Source organism: Phacochoerus africanus, chromosome 15, assembly GCF_016906955.1.
Source record: "Phacochoerus africanus isolate WHEZ1 chromosome 15, ROS_Pafr_v1, whole genome shotgun sequence".
NCBI classification, from domain to species: domain Eukaryota; kingdom Metazoa; phylum Chordata; class Mammalia; order Artiodactyla; family Suidae; genus Phacochoerus; species Phacochoerus africanus.
Genome location: NC_062558.1, coordinates 103507200 through 103530879, shown reverse-complemented (window position 1 = coordinate 103530879; position 23680 = coordinate 103507200). Strand labels below are relative to the sequence as shown.

Below are 23680 nucleotides of genomic sequence, written 5' to 3'. Positions count from 1 at the left end.
ACCTTCCTAGGGAGGCCTACCCTGAACACAGGCTTATTTTCAGTCCTAACACTTTCTCACTGACCACCCAACTTCCCTTACCCGGCCTAACCTTCCCTTTTTCCACAGCATGTATTACCTGATCACATACACTATGACTTTCTGCCTACGACGTCGCCTGATGTGCCCCAGGTGCCCAGAACAGTATCTGGAGGAGGAGGTGCTCAGTAAGTATTTGTGGAATAAATGAGGACACAAGGGTTAGGAACAGAAAAGGGAGCCATGATTTTAGGACCTGCAGGTATATTAATTACTCTAGTCAAGTCAGAAATCAGCCTACGTTTTCAACTAAAGCAAGGGAAGAGATTCTGAGTTGACTAATAATTTTCTTGACAATTAAAATGAGTTAATTTGATATAAGCTAAGTAGTTTCCTAAAATAAAATGATCATTTTCTGTTCTCTGAGTAAAGAAGTGTCAGTGGTTGAACGTTCTGAGAGAATATAGCTTTGTTCACTGGTTTTTGACATTCTGATAAATATACAGTCCGGTAAAAATCAGTATATTATAATACCAGAAGTTACGAAGTATCTATTTTCCATTTTAAAGTATCCAAATGGAAATGATCTTTTGTTTTGTCTATACTGGCTGGACTGTACTTGTTCATAATGGTTACATTCAACCTTTGTGCTAGACTCTTAAATATACCTGAACATGGACCGTAATTTCTAACTCTGAGTACTTTTGGGTTTTAGGTTACTTATTTTTTTCTCACCCATCACTGGAATCAGTTCCAACTCATTCTGACCTAGATATAATTTATTCTCAGAAACCAACACAGAAGACAGTTTGTTATCTCCTAGTTTTGTCTTTTAGTGTCCACTATGAATTTGCTCAACTGTTTAAACATTCTTTATTATCAAATGCATAGTTTCAAAAACTAAGAGAACTATACACCTGATATAATTATTAACATAATTACTAATAATAATGACACCTAGATTGTTTAAGGCCTATGATTATCACTTCCTATTTAAAAAGAATCACCAAAATGAACTTTCAGAATCACTTTCAGAAATGAATGACTAGTTTCTGCCAAAATACTGTTTGAAACACGTAACGTCAGTTACATCAATGACCTTATCTCCACTACAACCCTAGGACATTATATTTGCACCTACTGAAACTTTAAATATAATTTCTATTTAGGTCTTTATTATTCTAAAAACAAGTCTTGACTCTAAAAATTCAATTTTATAAAGACTACATCATTGGAAAGTTCAATTTATATCTCTTCTTCATTATAATGGCTACTCATTCAGAATTATTTACAAGTTCAGATCCTGATTGGGTATATAATGATGGTATACAGTCACAAAAACACAGTTAGAGGACGCTTACTATCTATATTTTTAAAATTCATATGTTCCTTAAGGAATTTTAGAAAATGTAGAGTAGCAGAGAGAAGAAAAAATAAAATTAGAAAATGTCCTAATTTATTACAAAAATGCACTCAAGTCAGCTACTCAGGATTCAGAACCTATCTCTAGCACTTATTAGCTGAGTTACTTAAGCTTTCTTAGCTTTATCTCTGAAAAACACTGGAATAAGAATCTGAAATACTCTTCCCTCAAGTCTTTTCATAGCTTGCTTTCCTATTATTTATGGTCTGTGCTCAAATGGAAACTTCCAAGCAAGACCTTACTCTATTTTTCTTCCTAGTAGGTGTTATACATAGCATCTAAAATTATACCACTTATGTGCTCTTTGTCTCCCTCTTCTATCGGAACATAAATTCTAGGAGGGCAGACTATGCCTGTCTTGTTTATTGCTGTCTTCCCACTGGCTAGAGTAATGACTGGCCCAATGTAGGTGCTAATAAACATTTGCAGACTGATTTAATAATACCACCTAACTAGACGCGTTCTTGGGAAGATTAAATAAGGCAACATGTAAAGCCCATGATCCCAAATATGACAGTCAATAAATAACAGCCATTATTTTAATTTTATTAGCATTTATTTCAATTACTATAGGATTAAAAGTACAAACTGCTGGGGAGTTCCCGTCGTGGCTCAGTGGTTAACGAATCCGACTAGGAACCATGAGGTTGCGGGTTCGATCCCTGGCCTTGCTCAGTGGGTTAAGGATCCGGTGTTGCTGTCAGCTGTGATGTAGGTTGCAGACGCGGCTCAGATCCCGTGTTGCTGTGGCTCTGGCGTAGGCTGACGGCTGTGGCTCCGATTGGACCCCTAGTCTGGGAACCTCCATAAGCTGCAGGAGCGGCCCTAGAAAAAACAAAAAACAAAACAAAACAAAAAGTACAAACTGCCTATTTCAAGAGACATTGGTATTACAAACATGTGGTCCAAAGTGTGCTTCTTAAACTTTAGTGCCCAACAGAATCACCTGAAGAGCTTGTTATTACACAGATTTCTGGCCCTCTTCCCAGAGATTCGGATTCGGTAGGTGTATGGCAAGGCCCCAGAATGTGTGCATCTAATAACTTCCCAGATGAGAATGCTGCTGGTCTGGAGACTGCACTTTGAATAGCAAGTGTATGTGGCAAAAGATTTTTAAACACTGAGTTCCAATGTATCAAGAATTCTCTGTATCTTAATTAAATATTTGTGTATTCATGACACTTGTTCAAAAAACAATAAATGATGGAAGTAAATTTTACCATCTTTTGATTAAATTATTCCTTCATTCTTACACATTACTACATAAAATTACCATGTCCCTTAACTGTCACATCAACTGTATTTAATTATCAATTAACCCTTCTTGTTTGCCTAAGTTAAAAACTAAGTACAACACTGTTTTTCTAAAGAATTCATTCTTAGTTAAGGGATTACGGCCATAATCTCTGAAAAGGCAAAGAGAAGAAAGCTTTCCTTTCCTGTACCACAGAATTCTATGTCTATAACCTTCCTTTTTTTCTGAGGAAAGAATCATCAGATTCTTAAAGGGGCCTCTAACCACAAAAGAGTTAAGAACCAATGCACTGTGCTCTGCACATTTCAGCTGCTAGAACAAAGCTCCTTTGTTCTCAGTTTAAGTGAAAAGTCTTTCATTTTAAGTCAACAACCTATACAACCACAGAAAATACACTCTAAGCAACCTCAAAAAGTTTCTCAGGATCCTGGTGCAAGAGATAGAGCGTCCCTTAATGAAGAACCACCAATCTCTACTCCCTAATCCTGCATCTCTCCCTCTCCCACTCCCTCTCTGTCTAAAACCCACAAAGTTCCCACTTTTATTTTACTTTACTTTATTTTGGCTACGCCCATCACATGAAGACATCCTGGGCCAGGGGTTGAACCCTCGCCACAGTAGCAACCTGAGCCACAGCAGTGACCACACCAGATCCTTAACCCACTGAGCCACCAGGGAACTCCTCCCACCTGTATTTCAGAAGACAGTTTTTCCAAATTCATAATTCCTAACTGACATTGCCTACATGCCTTTCAAGCTACCTATCACTGCATCTGAATTTTTGAAAGGAAAAAAAATGGAATAGTCAACAAACTGGCCATTTATATATTCATTTAAGCTTTTATTAAGTGCTCAAATAGCAGGTACTAAGGATATTCTTAACTGAAATCTGCCTGTGGGAGCAGGTGAGTGGCATACCTTGGAGTAGGTGAGTTTTAAAGGATAGATCGCTGCTAGCCAGCCATATGAGAAGTTCCATGAGCAAGCAGCTGAACAGCAAAGGTGTGCATGCATGTCAGATGGTTGGGGAGGAGGCAGGCAGAAATCAGCTCAGTAGTTTTATATCCTGAGGGAAGCAGGGTACCTTTAGGAAATTTTGGGTCAGCTGAAGAATGAGTGATGAAGACAATGAGCTCTTAGAAATGATCACCATTGACACAGTTTATGAGTGAGCTGCAGGTACTTTGGTGAGAAGGAATGAAGGCCTGAGCAAGAACGGTCACAGGGGATGGCAGTGAAGGGACAGACTGAGACAGCTTACAAGCAGAGACCCGACGGACTCCTGCCCTGTTCTGTTAGTGAGAGAAAGACAGTCAAGCATGGAGCGTACTTCTTAGATAACTGAGTGGTGGTACAACATCCATTCGCTTTTAGGTACGTTAAGTTCCAAGTGACTTCAGGATGTCTAAGTGGACATCCAGTGGGATTCTGAAGCTCAGAAGGACTATACCAGAAATAAAGATTGGGGAGACATCAGCATAGGCAGGAGAAGTCAGAAGAAATGAGTTCATATAAAATAATATCCAAATATACCTGCAGAAATTTCTTCTTGGCTTATGAGTTTTGCTTGGCAGTTTTAAGTTCCAAATTCATCTTTTTTTTTTTTTTTTAGGGCCACACCCATGGCATATGGAAGTTCCCAGGCTAGGGATCTAATCGGAGCTGTAGCCACTAGCCTGTACCACAGACACAGCAATGCCAATGTCTGCCAACTATACCACAGCTCACAGCAACACTGGATCTTTAACCCACTGAGCAAGGCCAGGGATCGAAGCTGCATCCTCGTGGATGCTAGTTAGATTTCACTGAGCCACGACGGGAACTCCCCCAAATTTATCTTATTACCACCCTGCTCCAAAGGCTAGCAAAGTGCCCAGTATCTAATTATTTAAACAATTCAATAATTATTTGTGTGAGCAAGTTTATTTCCTTAGGTTTAGGTTTAAAATTACCTCACTGACATGTAACCATGGTTAATGTGCGTTTAGTTCATCTAGCATTAAGTGATTATTTAAAGAGAATAGTCCGTATTTTAAATTTTTACCTCATTGAGAAGTTTTATATCCTTTTATCGAATGTCCTTGGCTGGCTAAAGTGAACTGGTTTTAGTGGATGAGATATGAGCTTACTTAAAGGCTTTTAGAAGCCTTTTTCTCTGCAGCTACTTGTCAGGAGCGTGGGACAGCCTACAGGGCCACCTCTGCCTCACCTTTCCTTCTGACTGGCCTGCCCCCTTCTCTGCCTTCTACAGAACTGAGTGCTGTTAACACCAAGGTTGTGGCAATCAGACAGCTTGCTGCCATTCTGGCCTTTGCTCCTACATCCACATGGAAGCCAGGCAGTGTGAGCGCCAGAATTTCTCAATGGGAGAAGAATAGGGGAACAAGAACCTACCTGATCTGAGGAGGAGAGAGAGAGAGCTGACTATTTATAGAGTATTCAGAAAGAGTGAAGTAAATTCCTTTATCCACATCAGAGGGAGGGCCACTCACGACCCCGACCTTGCACTCCAACACACCTCTGCTGCAGCCACACCCAAGGGCTTCTGTCCCAGCCTGGGAAGGCCTGTGGCCCAAGGCTAAGGAAATTCAGAAAACACTCTAGGGTTCCTTTGCTGGTATTCCATTCTGGGCAATATCCTGACATATATCTGCTATTATATCGTTTTGTTTCATTATTTTCATCACACTTAACAGCATCCAAATTTATTTTATACATTCCCTAGCTTGATATTCTTTCTTCACTTGACCAGAGAAGTCCAAAGGGATTGGGCCCCAAAGTCTGATTTTGCTTACCAGTAATAAAGATCCATTTATATGTTTCAAACTTGAATAGTAAGAACAACATTTTATATTTTATTATGAGTTTTCATAATAAGAACTAATGTTTACCTCTTCTTTCCTTACAGCATCATAAAACTGTAGTCTACGTACAAAGTTATTTTAATAAGATATTCTTTTTATATGCCAAAGTCAAGATGGAAAAAATCATGGGGCACCTCACTATCACTTAACACTTCTCCCTTTCCTCATGCCCCATTTGGCCATCTTCTCTACCAGACACTGATCCCAATCACAGTGCCATCACAACTCTTCCACTTTATACCTAAACCAGGGAGACACAAAGACTCAACCAATGACTGAGGAACACTGATTTGCAGTACTATTTATTCTATCAATACAAATCAGAGGATATTTTGCAACTGCAACAGGTTTTTTGTTTGTCTGGTTTTGCCTATAAGCTCCAACACAAATACAAGCCAAAAAAATACACAAAAATCCAAGGACCAGAAAGAGCATAGGGATTAGTACTACAGAATCCTCTATAGACACAGGGTTGAATCCCTCACTCTTTCCTCTTTTACTCTACTGTTCTGTGTTCTCTGTGGATGATAAAGGTCACATTTGTGATTTACACTGTCTTTTAATTACATTTCTGCCATGTGCTATGCACATTCTCAGTAAAGGTATGTGCATCTCTCAGTAAAGGGGCCTGATGACTGCCAAGGGGATTTTTAGGCCAGAATTGACTTGAGCAGTTAAACTGTTGCCTACCCATTTAAACCTTAAATTGCTGTTGCAAACATAATCATTGCTTATAAATTGATTTTTTTCTTTTTTTTTTTGTTTGTTTTTCAGGGCGGCACCTGTGGCATATTGAAGTGCCTGGGCTAGGAGTCTGCCAGCCTATACCACAGCCACATGGGATCTGAGCCACGTCTGCAACTTCCACCACAGCTCACGGCAACAAGGGATACTTAACCCCCTAAGGGAGGCCAGGGATCAAACCTGCATCCTCATGGATACTAGTTGGATTCCTTACCCCTGAGCCACCATGGGAACTCCCAAACTGATTAATTTCTAGAATCTTTTATTTTTTCCTTCAAAAGAGTGGCATTCAAACCAGGATTTCATTCTCTCCCCCAAATTTTTCTTTCAGAAGAACAGATATAAAATCTGTATTATATAGGTAGAAATGGAGCATTTGTGGTTTCTTCTTATCTTCCAGAGTTGGCAGTTTTTGCTGGAGAAATCCAAATATAAAAACAATACACTAGGCATTAAACTAGAGCTTACTGGAATTACTTTCAATGAAATAGGAGAATAAATTCACATTGGCAAAAACACAAAAGTTATGCGAAATCCTGGCCCAAATGGCTATAAAAATGTCCTTCCTCTATTGACAGGACAGGTGAAAAAGAAACTTGTTAGAGTTCCACAGACATGATCATATTAAAACAGTGAGTCTCAAACTTCTGAATGAATGCTTCAGAATCGCCCAGAGGGCTTGTTAAACAGATGGCTGGGCCCACTCCTGGAATGCCTGTTTCAGTAATTCTGGGGTAAGGTCTGATAATTTGCATTTCGAACAAGTTCCCAGGTGATGCTGAGGCTGCTAGAGTACAAGGCAAGTCCTACAGATCTACTGTACAGAACAGTGCCTATAGTTAACAATACTGTGTTGTATACTTTAAAATGCGCTCGCTGAGACAGATTTTATAATATTATTATTATTATACTGTAATAATAAGAGGATGGAAGAAAACTTTTGGAGGTGATGACACGTTTATGACATTGATGTGGTGATGATTTCATGGGTGTATACTTGTCTCTAAACTCATCAAGTTATATACATTAAATATGTACAGCTTTTTATGACAACCATAACTCAATAAAGTGGTTTAAAAAACCCACAATGAATTAAAGTATGAATACCCTAAAAAATCTCTGAGCATGTTCATTCTTTCAGTAATTATTTTTTTGGCCATGCCTGTAGCATGTGGAAGTTCCCAGGCCAGAGATGGGACCCACACCATAGCAGTGACTTGAGCCATAGCAGTGACAATACCAGATCCTTAATCTACTGAGCCACCAGGGAACTCCTCAATATAATTTTCAAAAATCAAAAACCTCAGATAGTTCACTTTAAAAAAAAAACCCCCATAACTCAGAGTTCCCATTGTGGCTCAGTGAGTTAAGGACCCGGATTGCCTCTGTGAGGATGTGGGTTCAATCCCAGAACTCGCTCAGTGGATTAAGGACGTGACATTGTCACAAGCTGTGGCACAATTTTCAGATGAGGCTTGGATCTTGTCTTGCAATGGCTGTGGTACAGGCCTGCAGCTGCAATTCCAACATGACTCCTAGCTTGGGAACTTCATATGCCACAGGTTTAGCAGGAAAAAGAAAAAAAAATCTTTTTAAACCTATAACTGGAGTTCCCTGGTGGCCTAGGCATTAAGGATCCAGTGTTGTCATTGCTGTGGCTCAGGTCACTGCTGTGGCATGGGTTCTATCCCTGGCCCAGAAACTTCCACATGCCACAAATACAGCTAAACAAAACCAATAAGTAATAAACACTTATGATCTTTAGAACATTTTACAATCATAGAAAAGTCAACTATTACGATTAAAAAAAACAAGAAACATTTATACCACTAGTATCCCAACAAATTCAATTCTGAAAGTAAATTCAAAGTTAATTCTTAGGCTACTTACTATTTCACAAGTTACAATCCGGGGAGGGGGAGGAATGTGGTAGTTTTAAAAGAACAAGTGTAACCCAAAACTTCTGATGGGTTGATGAACAAAAAAAAAAAAAAAATACTTACAGGTATGGAGGCATTCCGTCACTGTAGTTGGCTTGATCAGATACCCTTTACAGATATAGCAGGTGATGTATGGATTGAAATCTTTTACCAAGTGTTTCCTTTGGGTAGCCATTCGTGGTTAGGTAGGACGGGCTCTAGCAGTTCAGGCAAAGAGGGTTATTAAGTGGATGAAAGTCTAATCCCAGGAACTGGTGTGGAGTTCCCAACTGGATGTCCCAAGGCATGAGAACCAACATCCAGACTTCTTATGAGATCGCTGGTCATCACTCTTTTTGGTGGTTCTGCTTTCCCATATCTTCTTCCACGATAACTTTTTAAAAAAATGAGAGAAGGCATCAAATTCCTCATACTGTAATAACATTTTTATATTAGCAGCAAGTGTTACATGCTCCAAATTGAGTGAACAGTGTTTCCCTCATTGTAGCATTAATTTACAAATCTGCTATGCTTAATTCAGAATAATGACAAATCTATCCAATCCTGAGGCCTCAACTATCACCTCGAAACAATGACACCTTAGGCTATTAACTCCCGCTTTGGTATCTTTACCTCTTCAGTAACCTATTTTAACTATCTGCTAGACTGTTCTTTTAGGAGTTCCTGCCAACACAAGCTAAAAGATTCAAAATTGAAGTCTATTATCCTTCCTGTTTCCATTTTGTACGCCACACCCAGTCAGTAATCAAATCAAACTGAGGTTCTTTTCCATTCCATCCAGTTACCCTACTTGACTACTGCCTTTCTATCTGCAGCCCAACTTAGTCTACCTTTCCTTCTGTTACATTTGGATCCTCTTCTCAAAGAATGTCAGTGTCTCCTCTTTACTCTGAAACAGAAAGGCGTTTAAATTTCTTACCTTGTCATATAACCCTCCAGAGGCTGACCTTAACATACCCTTCAACAATCATGCAAACTGAAAGGACTGGTCTCGCCATAGTCCATTCTGCAGGTTCTATGCTCTCCATCTGACAAGCCCCCCTCCTCTCCTCTATCTAGGGCCTACCTATTATTCTTCCTATTCTTTTTTTGGTCTTTTTAGGGCCACACACGTGGCATATGGAAGTTCCCAGGCTAGGGGTCAAATCAGAGATAACAGCTGCCGGCCTACACCACAGCCAGAGCCAAGCCACATCTGCGACCTATACCACAGCTCAAGGCAATGCCGGATACTTAACCCCACTGAGCGAGGCCGGGGATCAAATCCATGTCTTCCTGGATACTGGTCAGGTTCGTTACTGCTGAGCCACAACGGGAACTCCCGAGAACCTACCTATGATTCAAAATATTTTTCCAAAGCTAGCCTCAGTGTAATCTTACCCTGTTTTTTTACACCTTACTTCTCTCATATTTTCCCTTGTATTTTGATTTAGTTACATTCATTCTTTATCTCTTCTATTACACTGCAAAATCTTTAATGGAAACCAGTCACAATTAGTAAATGTTACCTGGGCAATGCTACATATCTTCCCTAAGCCTCAGGGTTTTTTAAACTGAAAAATGAAAACAAGAATGCCAGCCTCCTCCAGCGATGACAATTAAATGAGACAATATACATAAAGCTAGTACACTGTAAAATTTTAGTATCATTAACTTTTTCTTCCCAGAAACGTTTAGTATGACTTATCCATATGGTTACTTTAAAAAAAAAAAAGTTTTAAAGGTTTCTTACAACAAACGCGTCCTCTGAGAAAACACAACACGAAAAAAGATGTTGATCTCCTGAGATAATTCAATAAAAAACTTTTCTAACTTAGATGTTAACTCATAGGTAAGTGTAAAGCAACCAGAGAGGTAAAACACATCATTCCATCTTCCATCGACAGACACATCGTCACTGACAAAGTGAACGGAATAGGTTCTGCAAGTAATCATCCTACCCGCTCAGGATATCTTGTCGATTGTGTAACAGAAGAGAACATAATTATCAATTAGGGGGTCTGAGTGCTGATCCTGAGCCCTATATGACCTTCAGCAAGGCACTTAATATCCGTGCCTGGGTCCCAGCTTCCTCCTCTGTATTCTGGTATTAACAGCCCTGCCTTTCCCACAGGTTTGCCACAAAGCTCCAAAGTCAGAAAAAGTCCACTGAAGGGGAAGATGCCCGGTCCCGATCTGGGGTGGCATTAGATCCTAAGCCATAGAGCCTCGTCACCAGGGCGGTTAAAGGAAGCCAAGTACTTGCAGGGGCGGGGCGGGGGCAGGAGGGAACTTTTCCGCGTCCCCCGGACAGACCGGGTAGTAGCATGGCTCTGGGCGGTCCGAGCCCCAGCCGCCCCGCCCGCCTGGCAGGTGCGCGGGCCCGGGCCCGGCCTGCGCCAGAGAGGACGCGCTGCCTCTCCCCGAGCTGGCCGCCCGCCGCCCTCTCCGCCCCCGAGCGCACCGCGCGACTTCGAAGCCCCCAGACCCCGGCCGGCCACCCCTGACCCCAACCGGGAAGGGCTCTCCTGGTTCCAGGCGGGGCCCGCCAGGGCAGGTGCCCGGAGGTGCCGCTCGGGCTCAGGGAACAAACTTGGGCGGGGAGCGAGGGGGCGGCCGGGGTCCTGGCCCCTCTGCCGCTATCCCGCCCGCCGGGTACCTACCCCGCGGCCGCCGCTGCCGTCGCTCCGCGCCCGCCAACGCGCCGGCCTCAGAGGGAAGGAAAGTGAAAGAGAAACAGGGCCCGCCGCGGCGTGGCCGGTCCCGGCGCCCCGTCCGCCCTCCCCCTGCAGGCGGGAGCGCGCCGGCTCCGCGGGGCCACTCGGCTCGGGCCCGATAGGGCGCGGCGGGCCTCGGGGCCCAGGGCGGGTGCCGCCTCCAAGGGCAACTCCACCCCCTTCCAACCGCCGGCGCCGCCGGCCGGCCCCGCCCCCGTCACGCCCCCCGCCACCACGCCCGCAGGCCACGCCCGCCGGCCCCGCGCTCCTCGCAGGTGCCGCGGGCGCCCCGCCCGCCCTGCTGGCCTAGCTCTAGGGCGACTGTAAGCTCTGGCCAAATTTTACCTCGGTTCTTCTCCTCACCACCAACCCTCCCGATTGTTTTCATCATAACAATGCCCGGCATATTTTCCCTGGCGGGTTTACAAGCAATGGTCAGTGCTGAGAATGAGTCACCCCATGAAACTGTCTACTCAGCTGTATCTTCCCCACGCCAGTCCCCCAAGGGCCGGGCAGGAAGACCGCTTGATTAGCACCTTAAGAATCACCAAAGGAAATTCTCCTTGTGGCTCGGCGGTTAAGACAAGACTGGTATCCATGAGATGCATACGGTTAGCTCCCTGGCCTCAGTGGGTTAAGGATCCTGCTTGCCCTGAGATGTGGTGTAGGTCGCAGATGATGCTCGGATCTCTGCTGTGGCTGTGGTGTAGACCGGCAGCTGCAGCTCCTATTGGACCTCTGGCTTGGGGAATTTCCGTATGCAGCAGGTGTGCCAATAAAAAGACAAAAAAAAAAAAAAAAAAGGAATCAATAAGTAACTTGTTACTGTGGGGTGGGTCTGGAGATCAGGATCTGTAACCAAACAGGAGAGCCGTGGGGGTGGGGTTGTTAGAGGAAATGTAAAGAATTATTAGTGTTTGTAAGGTTCAAACAAGCAAAAAATCCCAGTTTTCTTTCTAGAGGACTTTGAGAAGGACAAGAGGCCATTCATTGCAAAACATTTATTCAAAAGCATACATTAACGGATTCCTCAAAGTCTTTCAATCCTAATATACTGCATTCCACAATCTTACAAATTTCTACTACAACCACTATTTTCCTAACATAAATTAGACCTGGTTCTTTGCTGTTTAAAAGACTGCAATCCAGTAATCCTGAAAGAGCAGGCAGATCAGTGTGGTCTCCACCAGTCAAACAAAAGTTCAAAACAATATCCCGAAGGTTATCTGCCAAGGGCAACTTTCAATCTTTAGTGTTAAAAGGAGAAAAAGGTGCTGCAATTACATCATCTTTGTTTCTGGAGAAGTGTGAGCAGTGATAGCGAGCAAGTTGACAGTAATGGAGAGAGGGTGGGGGAAAATTAATGCAAAGTATTTGCTTTATCTCCAGTTGAGTCACCTTACTTACTACCAGAGTGGAGATGGCTCTAGTGGCAAACTAATGAACACAATGCCCACTGGTCTAGCAGAGTCTAAGTATTCCAAGATCTACTTCAAGTTTAAAATACACTAAGAGGTATATAAGGCAGCTTTAAAAATATCCAATTTATAATAAACTTACATAGAGTGGACATAACATTTAAAAATTACCAATTTTTAACAACCTAGCAGGGGCAATACATTTTCTGAAAGTTTTCAATGACTGCATTGTCACAGTCCTTATAAGAACCATTTTGCAAAAGCATACATGCCAATTTCCAAGCTGGGATCAACTTCAATAAGTCCCAGCAATCGCAACGAGCAAAAAAAAAAAACTAACTAGTCAGGTAAATGACTTTTTTTTTTTTTGGCTGAATTTGCGGCATGTGGAAATTCCCAGGTCAGGAACTGAACCTGCACCACAACAGCCACCCCAGCCACTGCAGTGACAACACTGGATCCTTAACCCACTGCACCGCAGTGGAACTCCTAAAATGACTTTATAGCTGAAGGATTGCTCTCCAGATCTTTCATCTTGGAAACTAAACATATTAACATGTGAAAAGTCACCCTATTTCTAGTGCATTTAAAATATGTGATGGAAGATATTATTGTATATCCTTAAAATATATACACTATGACTTGGTATGTTCCTAATTTGCATCTGAAGTTATTGTAAGTATATTTTTAAAGAATAACACTTAATGAAGTCCAGGGGCCTTGAGTGTGATTGGTGATCTACACTAAATGGAGTTAAATAGCATCCCCTGGGGAAATGAGCTTAAGGCTGGGTATTAGGCGAATTTACATTAGCAATGCTGAGAGGGGTCACAAATATGCCACAAAGCACTATCTGAAGATAGATGTGGAGGTGGGGTTGCCATAATGAAACTGTAAATGGGAGACTTGGAAGCAAGGAAAGACAGCTTTTGTAAGAAAATCTGTGCTTTGTGTCTCAAGAGGCAGCATGGTTTGCAGAAAAGTGTTCAGTATTTTCTCCTTTCCCCTCTTCAGCTACCACCCACCTTTCCCATGCCAAGGAAAAAACACACACACGCACAAGAAAATCAAAACAGACAAATAAAGAACTCAAACACTTGTCTGGGTAAAAATATAATAAAAGTTATGGCAAGAGGGAATGTTACAAAGGGGCAAGTTTCCTGACTTAGGTGTAGGTTCTAAGGATTTAAACATAGGACCATTAGCTGCTGGGTTGTGTCTCTTCCTTTGGGACTGCTTTTCAGTAACTCAACCCTTCCTCCCTTGGTTCTGGCTGTGGCAACTAGAACAAACCATAGTAGCCTCAGTATGAGGGGGTGGCTCTAATAACAAATTAAAAAAAACAATGGGACCCTCAAGTGAACAAAGGCCTAGGAGCAACTGGATATATGGAACCAGGAAAAAGAAAAGACAGATAAAAGAATCATAGCTGAAATTCCCCTTATCACTAATCTACTTGGGCGTTCTCATTTTACAGACGTAGAAACCCAGATTCTGAGAATTTAAGGGCGGTTAGGTAAGAAAAAGATTAACTTAAAAGAAAATAAAGGAACAAAGGGAGGGAAGAATAAATGAAGGGAGGGAAGGAAGTAACAGACTAGAGAGTATTTAGGAGTGAATTGGATGCTGGTGACTTCCTACCAAAGCAGCATAACCCAGAGTTCCTGGTGTGGCTCAGTGGTTAACGAAATCCAACTAGGAACCATGAGGTCAAGGGTTTGATCCCTGGCCTTGCTCAGTGGGTTAAGGATCTGGCGTTGCCGTGAGCTGTGGTGTAGGTTGCAAGATGCTGCTCAGATCCTGCGTTGCTGTGGCTCTGGCATAACCCCAAAGTGATGACTTGCTTCACTCTCTCGTTATGAGACTGAGGTGCTGCCTACTGAACTAAGGAGGCAACTTCATTTGATCATTGATTGATCCAGACTTTTCCAAGGTACCACACATGGCTCTTGACAACCCCTGGAACTGCTTGGAGCTATCTGCATACCTGAAAATCTTCTCATTATTTTACAACTTATGCTTAGATTTTTATTTCAGTTAAGGCTGGACAAAAGACGGGTAATTATGTACTGAGAAGTTCACATTCCTTCCTTGCCTAATAAATATATCATCAATGAACAGATGTTTAACAGGATAAGAGGTGTATCTTGGAGTTCCTGTTGTGGCTCAGCGGTAACAAACCCAACTAGTATCCATGAGGACATGGGTTCAATCCTTGGCCTCACTCAGTGGGTTAAGGATCTGGCTTTACCCATGAGCTATGGTGTAGGTCGCAGATGTGGCTTGGATCTGGTGTTGCTTTGGCTGTGGCACAGACTGGCAGCTAATGCTCCGATTCAACCCCTCGCCTGGGAATTTCCATATGCTATGGGTGTGGCCCTAAAAAGACAACAACAACAACAACAAAAAATAGAGTTATATCTTTACATTTCCCTGAAAGATAAAAAAATAGTTATATCTTTACATTTCCCTGAAATATTAAAATAAAAAATATTTATTAAATATTACAAATATTTATCTCTAACATAAAACTACCTGCTGTAATCTAAAAGTCTTCTACAGTGATTTTAGAAAATATTAAAATTTAAAGTGTCCTACTGGGCCCAAATGTATTTACTTTATGGCCATGGACACAGCTCAAAATCTATGACTGCCCAAAATCAACGATGGAGGAGTGGGAAGGAACCGAAAACCAAAGGACTTCCAATCACCCTTGACCAGGTGTCTTTTTCTCTTAATGCAGCCCTCCGTTGTAATCAATAATTCTCAAGGACTCTCTCTGCTAAATGTCCCTTGAATCCTTCCACTTAACCCACCCTGGTTTACCATCATCTCTACTCCCCCATTACTTCAATGAACTCTTAAGCCATCTCCCTAACAGCTCTTCTCTGCCAAACCCTTCTCTGCAGCACAGCCAGAGCACCCTAACGGAAAATTTGATCATGCTGCTCCCTGGCTTGAAAAAACCCTATTCTTAAGATAAAGCCCAAATGCTTAATAAGCCCATCCCAGACTCCCAGGCACCTTTATAGCTTCTCTATTAAACTCCATGCTGCAAACGTAATGAACCTTTTTACCTTCTCACTAGAGAGACGGGTGTTCTTTCAAATGAGCATTCTGTCCCAGTCCCATCCCAATCCTCTCCTCACCCTTGCTAAATCTGCCCAGCACTTATTTATCCTTCAGGTATCCAATGATCTCAAAGGCCACCTTTTCAGGCAGCTCAACGTAGCTGAGGCGCCTCCTTGATATACAGACACCATTTATATGTAAAATGACTCATATTTATTCTCTCGAGTCCCACATTACACGTCTTGGATTATCTGGTTTACTTGTTTGAACCTCCTGCTAGCGTGGAAGCCCAATGGATCCAGCACTTGACCGCTTCCTTGGCAGAGTGGATGGCAAAGGCAATCATTCAAATAAATATTAACTGAAAAAGTGAGTAATTTCACACACTCTGAGACATGTTCTGTGTATTTTTCCTTGAGTTTCTTCTCGGAGGGATCCTTACAAAGGGTATGTTAAGGCAAAATTCCTGCCCTTGAGGACTACTAATTAAAATCACACCAGGGAGTAAACTCTTATCCATAAGAAACAATTATGGAGAAATACACCAAATTTATTAACAACGTGCTAAATGGAAGAGGGCCAATGACAAAAACTCTAATTGAAAGAAGACATACTATGGGTGGTCAAGAAATTAGCCCTACACACTTAAGACTGCGAGTCACAAAGACCTCAAAGCAAAATACCAAAAGCTATGGATATGGAAAATAAATAGGAATGCCAGAAAAAAAAAAAGAGAGAAATTAAGTCAAAATACTAAAAGTGAGTACAGATAAACAACATCAGGAATAGAGGTAAGATTAGTCTGCAACTAGTCTGTGCAAGACTGCAACTAGCTAAATATTTTAAAGTGCTTTGGGTATATAATGTAAAGTGACAGGCCAACCAAATTTTCTTTTCTCTGAGAGGGAGAAAAAAGTAGCTGCATTTTCTTTACTGAAATGTTAACCATTGGCTGTAACAAGTTCTAGTTATACTGGAAGAACAAAGACTATAACTAAAATGGGTGCAGACTATACGGGAAAATAGGATTTACACCCCCTCCCCCAACTCATCAGGGCTACCATATTTTAAAACATCAGTATGGAACCACAACTGCCATGCTGAGAGATCAGATTCAATTCCTGAGAATCATAAATGGACAAAAGACTTAAATGCATCAACTGAGACTATCCCGTCAAGTCTGAATGTAGATGATTCTAAATTAGGAGTGATTATAGAAAAGTTTAGAAAAAGTTCTGACCAAAGAAAGGTAGGAAATTCAATTGGAGCAAACTGACATTAACAAACAGCAGAGAAAAGCAGGTACATGACTTGAAAAAGTCCTAATTCTACAGGAAGATGTGGTTTAGCAAAAAGGATGCTGCATCCAGAGTCAAGAGAGCCTGGTTTTTACTCAAGGCAAGTTACTTAACTTCCCTTGGCTTTATTTTCTTGCTGTGAAAATTAAGACTAATACTATTATCTTAATCATTGGTCTTCAGGGAAGATTTTCTTTACATATTTGTGCATTGTTGCAATGAGCATATCTAAGATTAAATAAGTGAAAAACGCTTTTTTAAATTTTTTAAGAAAATTTTTTTAAAAAGATTAAATAAGTGAAAAATATTAAAAAAATTTTTTTAAATGTTCATAAACTTGTAAAGGACCACAAAAATATAAAGTGTAAGTAAGAATTCTGTGGACCACCAGCAGTGGAATGGTACCCTGTCCCACCTAGCAGAGGTCCTGATATTAAGATACTTCCACAGAATGTCTGTAGAATAAATGAGACACGCCCAGCAAGGCAATGGAACCAGAACACAGAATAAATAGAGTAAATAAATAAATAGGCATGCAACACTCAGAGAGCATTTCTTCCTCTTCATATTTGCCACACAATTTTTAAAAAGAAGATGGGAAAACCTAAATATTTCACTGAGCAATTCAAAGTTGTACAAAGAAGGAGTTCCTGTCGTGGCTCAGCAGAAATGAATCTGACTAGTATCCACGAGTATCCTCAGGTTTGATCCTTGGCCTCAATCAGTGGGTTAAGGATCCAGCGTTGCCTTGAGCTGTGGTGTAGGTCGCAGACGCAGCCCTGATCCCACCTTGCTATGACTGTGGCAGAGGCCAGCAGCTGGAGCTCTGATTCGACCCCAAGCCTGGTAACTTTCATATGCCAGGGTGTTGCCCTAAAAAGACAAAAATGAAAACAAAAAAACCAAAACAAACTATTTCCACAAAAATGTTTAATAATCTGGGTTAGTTCAACCTTGTAGAAGAGGTATGTTAAATCTTTATTTACTCCCCCTCAAACGAAGGGGTAGCAGAAAATGTTTTGCATTAAAATGCAAATTCTCCAGGCGGGGTCCTAACTAAGCCCTCAGGAGCCACCTCTTGACCTATGTGATCTCAGTTCACCAGGATTAGAAGGGCTCTTCATCCACAGGCAGGGAGATCATCAGCCAGAGAGGGACATGAGGCTCTAGTATGAGTTAACACTTTAGCAGGGTATTTAACTATAACACTTTGCTGGCTGGGAAGCTGGGGGAGCCAGTGGGAGGAAAAAAAGCAAATCTGATAGAGGAGGGGGCCAAACCACCAAAGATAATCTCTCTCCTGCTTTACCATTCCATCTCGGACCCAAACCAAAAAAAAAAAAAAAAAAAAAACCGCACAAAAATCTCTTTTGAAAACAAGCAAATAATTGTCTTCATACTGTCTTCAACTATTCCAAGATTTAATAACTAAGATATGGATTAACTTTGGTCCAGATTTGCAGAAAAACTAAGAGGAAATTGACCCAAATTAAAGTGGGGGGGGGGGGAGATGGGAAAGATTAGCTATAGTATAAAATAGCCTTAATTCCTGGCCTTCAGGGAGATAAACCCTACAACAGAAATTGTGATCACTTGTTTTTGACAGTTCAAGGAGAGAGAATGTGTCTTAGGCAGTTTCTTCATCTCTGGTGAAAGAGGTTCTCCCAAATGATTGGAAAAACTCCTGCAAGTCAAACCTCCCTTTGATACCTTCTTGTTGACAAGTTGAACAAAGCATAAGCTTCAAACCATCTTAGGAGTTCCCACTGTGGCTCAGCATATTAAGAACTCGACACAGTGTCATCGGGGATGAGGGTTTGATCCTTGGCCATGCTCAGTGGGTTGAAGATCCGGCATTGCCACAAGCTGTGGCAGAGGTCACAGATGAAGCTGGGATCTGGTATGGCTGTAGCTGTGGCATAGGCCAGCAGCCGCAGCTCCAATTTATTTGACCCCCTAGCCTGGGAGCTTCCATATGCTGCAGGTGTGGCCATTAAAAAAAAAAAAAGAAGAAGAAAAAAAAAGTGTCTTAGATTAGATGATGAATGAGAATGGCCGCATAGAAAATAGTTAACAGAGCATAAACTCTATGAGAGCCAGGACTTTTACTGCTGTATCCTTTGAATTGAGTCTAAAACATAATAGGCTCTTATTAAATATTTGTTGAATGAAGGAATGAATAAATAAATGGACAAACAAATTCTGACTCTACAGCCAACTGCCCATATTCAAATTCTGGCACAATCTCTCACTAGCTCCGTATTCTAGGGCAAAGAACTATTTTCTGTCTCAGTTTTCTCCCTAATTAAGTGAATAAAATGAAAATACCTATCGGAGAGGAGTTTTTATGAAGATAATATATGAGATAATACAAGTAAGGCACTTAGTACATAGTAAACAAACACATGCTTGCTGAATTACTTTTAAGAATTTCTTATCTGGACAAAAACAATAAAGAAACAGGACATAATTTAAGGCCCAATGATAAACAAATACTTAGAACAAATGCCTTTGTATAATTCACTTGCTTTCAGGATATACATAGAGGTAATGAACAGTTAGTCTTCCAGGTGCCCTCCCTCCTCCTACAAGAACTTTAAAATGTGTTAGTGTGTAAAATATGAAAATCATGGCTTAAATTACTCATCAAGATGAAATCAAGAAATAGGATGTACCCAGCAGCATAAAAGAGTTTTATGAACATTTAAAACTCCAATTGAATGACCTGGGTATAATAGTCTCAGGGAGATAGAACTGAAATACGATATATTTAGTAAACTAAAACAATTATGTTCTACTCTGGTTAGAACAACTGTATATAAAGAGAAAAATAATGAGTAATGAGGAGCACAGAAAAGGAAGTGCAAGGAGCAAGATGTGGGCAGTGGGGAGGCAGCACCCTCTAGGACAGGGAGACACTGAATTTGCCAAATTCTGAAGTGGAAGTATCCTACCCAGGAGTTGTCCATGAGACCTCAATGACCATCCTTGGCTCTGATTCCAGTGCCCACAGTTACATCCCTTTTTTTTTTCAGGGCCACACCTGGGGCATGTGGAAGTTCCCAGGCTAGCGGTCGAATAGGAGCTACAGCTGCTGGCCTACACCACAGCCACAGCAACATGGGATCTGACCTGTACCTATGACCTACACCACAGCTCACAGCAACGCCGGATTCCTGACGCAGTGAGTGAGGCCAGGGATCGAACCCACATTCTCATGAATACTAGCTGGATTCATTTCCACTTCACCACAACGGGAACTCCTCACCAAGTTACTTTCTGAGTATCAATTTGAGTTCTTTTCCACCAAAATATTGGAACCAAATACTTGATCTGCAAAATTAATATTTTGTGACTATGCCACTGTTCATTTTAAGATCTTCTTTTTCTACTTTAACTAATATCATGACACTGTGGCATATGCTTCAAAGAAGAATATGAAAGTGTGCCAATTGAGAGCTGAGGACATAAGAAAAGTTGATCAGCTTACCCTGGGCCAAGACAAGTGGTGAATTAGTCAGGGACAAGGCTAGGATTTTCCGGGGTTTTTTGGGGGGGCCGCACCCACGGCATATGGAGGTTCCCAAGCTAGGGGTCAAATGGAAGCTGCAGCTGTCGGCCTACGCCAGAGCCACAGCAACGCCAGATCCGAGCCACATCTGCGACCTACACCACAGCTCATGGCAACGCCAGATTCTTGACCCCCTGAGTGAGGTCAGGGATCGAACCCTCAATGGTTCTTAGATTCGTTTCTGCTGCGCCACAACCAGAACTCTGGATTTTCCTGTTCCTTCCTTCTGAAAGGAAGCACATTTCCTTCAATTAAAAAGTTATAGACAAGCTAGTCACAAATATTGTATTATTCCCCTTATAAGAAGTAGCTAGAGTAGTCAAATGCATAGAGTCAGAAAGATGAAGGGGGGTGACCAGGGACTGGGAGCATTGGGTGGGGATGAGAATGAAGACTTATTGTTAAATGAGTACAGAGTTTCAGTTTGGGAAGATGAAAAAATTCCAGAGATAGATGGTGGTAATGGCAGAACAATAATACGAATGTGCTTAATGCCACTGAACTGTACACATAAAAAAAGGTTAAGTGGTAAAATTTGCATTACATTTATTTTATCACAGTACAAAAAAAAAGTTATGAGGGGAAAAATCTTATTAAAAAAGGGAAAGGAAATCACCAGCAAACAGTAAGACCCTTGGCAACTCACTTTATGAGCCTTGATCTGCCCATCTATAAACCCGCTTTAGACTTGAGATATTTCATCTCTAATGGGCCTTGAAGATCTTCAATTACACGGTTGTACAATTTGGAAGCATCACCTAGAGCGAATTGTATCTATAATGGGTTAAGTGGGAGCATTTTAAGCTTTGTGGGCCATATGATTTCTGTCACAACCACGCAACTCTGCCCATATAGGGCAAAACCTGCCAAAGACAGTAGGTAAACAAATGGATGTAGTTGTGTTCCCATAAAACTTTATTTAAGAAACAGGCAGTGAGCCATATTTGGTCCTTGGGCTGTAGTTGGCCAGCTCCTGACCTAGAGAATATCTCTGTGGACATGCATAGATGACAGCAATTAAAAACTTCCCTGTGGGGTGAGGAGTCGGGGAGGGAAGGATTGCGAGTTTAGAGTTAGCAGATGCAAACTAGTATACACAGGACAGGTAAACAAGGTCCTACTCAACAGCACAAGGAACTATATTCAATATTCTATGATCAAGCATAATGGAAAAGAATATGAAAAAGAATGTATATGTATATATAACTGAATCGCTCTGCTTGTACACCAGAATTAACACAACACTATAAATCAACCATACTTCAATAACATTGTTTAAAGAAGAAATTAAAAAAAAAACCTCTCCCCTGTATACCAGGGTTGAGAACTTATACAATTGCAATAAGCTTTTGATGACTGGTCTCAGAAGAAGCTTTGATTGACAGGGCAGTGAGAATTCACCATCCTAGCTCCTTTATCCTTTGAAGGACAACATCTGCAACAAGAGAGGGCACATTTGGAATAAGGATACTGTGGCTACGGGAACTAGATCTGGCCTCTGAAGAAGGAAGGACGCTTTTATTTCTAAGATGGCAAACAAAGGAATTTACACAGCCCAAGTGTTAATGATATTCTCCTCTTCCAGCTTTTTGGATGACTGTTACACATCAACCACAAAGACTCTGGGAACAGGGGAAAAGAGTTTCAAAGTACTTTTCATACATGTCATCAAGACTGAGAACCATTCGCTTACCTATACTCTTGAATTACAAAAGGGGAGGCTTTGACATTAGAGAGTGGGAATGCTGGCATTTTAATTTACTAAATTAAGAAAAGTCCAAAAAAGAGAGGTAATCGCATAAATAAATTCACTCATGCTTCTAAAAGGTAAGTTTTGTCAAGCATTGTCCTTGATTTGAACAACTTACAATGACATTTCACTTCCTAAAAATTTAGGAGGATGATACTTAGCACAAATACTGCCAAGGAAGTTAATTGGAATTTGATGATTATAAATTAGTAGATCACCCTTTCCCTTACAGTATTTCCTGAACAATTTGTTTTTTAACCCTCTTTACCAATGACGTCTGAAGTTTTAAGTGGATTATTTATTTCTATTGGAAAAGAAAAGAATTTCTGTAATTAAAATTAGCATAGGCACAGGTGCTTGTAGGCAGTCTTTATGTCATGTGAATTAATTCACTTTAGAAGTATCTAACAACAGTCATTAAAAAAACTGAATAGATAGAATTTATCTTTTCACAGTTGACATATATAATACCTATTCTCAACAACATGACCATTTCATACTTTTGAACTTTATTATTTTTATTATTATTTTGACTTTGGCCACGGCATGTGGAAATTCCTGGGCCAGGGTTCAAGCTGGTGCCATAGCAGTGACCTGATCTGCAGCAGTACAACACTGGATCTTTCACCCACTGCACCACAGCGGGAACTCCATTAACTTCATTCTTTTAATATGCCACATTCTTTAACATTACATGTTAAATATCACACAGATTTAACAGAATTCCCATTGTGGCTTGGTGGGTTAAGGAATGGATATTGTCTCTGTGAGGATGCGGGTCTGACCCCTGGTCTTGCTCAGTGGGTTAAGGATCTGGCATTGCCACAAGCTGCAGCATGGGCTGCAGACGAGACTTGGAGCCAGTGTTGCTGTGGCGTAGGCCTCAGCTGCAGTTCCAATTTGACCCCTAGCCCAGGAACTTCCATATGCTGTAGGTGTGGTAGTTATTTAAAAAAAAAAGAGCTCCTGCTGTGGCACAATGGAATCAGTGGCATCTTGGGAGCACTGCAATGCAGGTTCGATCCCCAGCCTGGCACAGTGGATTAAGGATCCAGCACTGGTACAGTTGTGGCTTAGGATGCAGCTGTGACTCAGATCTGATCCCTGTCCTGGGAATCCCATATGCTTCAGGGCAGCCAAAAAGGGGGGGGGGGGTAGATTTACTCAAAATGCCTATTATGAGTTGAATTGTGTCCCCCTCAAAACATATACAGGTAGATAGATATTGAAGTCTTGACCCCTGGAACCTGTGACTATGACCTTATTTGGACATAAGGACTTTGAAGGTTGAATCAAGTTACAATGAGGTCACACTAGAGTCCTGGTCTGGACTCTAACTTAATGGGACTAGTGTCCTTATAAGAAGGGGAGATAGACAAACAGGGAGAACATCATGTGTGAACACAGAGGCAGAGAAGATGGCCATATGACGACAGAGGTAGAGATTGGAGCAGCAGCACAGAACATGAGTCACCGGGGAGGGGAAATTCTCTCCTGGAATGTTTCCACCAGAAGGGACTACAACTCAACCACCACTGGGTTAAAGAATTTAAGGACATTGATCAAATTCAGGATCATGGCTACAGGAAATGAGAGAATTGGTCCAGGCGCATACAAAAGGATTTAAAAAC

The 23680-nt window shown here is 41.4% G+C and overlaps 1 protein-coding gene across 3 annotated transcripts in view; it reads right to left on the bottom strand.

Annotated features, from left to right (window-relative positions):
• PCGF5 (polycomb group ring finger 5) overlaps nt 1-23680 on the bottom strand; it is a 130173-nt gene that overhangs the window by 56343 nt on the left and 50150 nt on the right. For 2 of the 3 annotated variants that reach the window (XM_047762407.1, XM_047762409.1), the window contains exons 1-2: nt 10887-11048; nt 8308-8617 (exon numbers count right to left, since the gene is read on the bottom strand). In XM_047762407.1, the coding sequence (XP_047618363.1) occupies nt 8308-8419 (112 nt within the window). In that variant the 5' untranslated portion in view covers nt 8420-8617; nt 10887-11048. Of the gene's footprint in view, nt 1-8307; nt 8618-10886; nt 11049-23680 lie in introns of those variants that run through there. The other variant, XM_047762408.1, reaches the window with a different exon arrangement.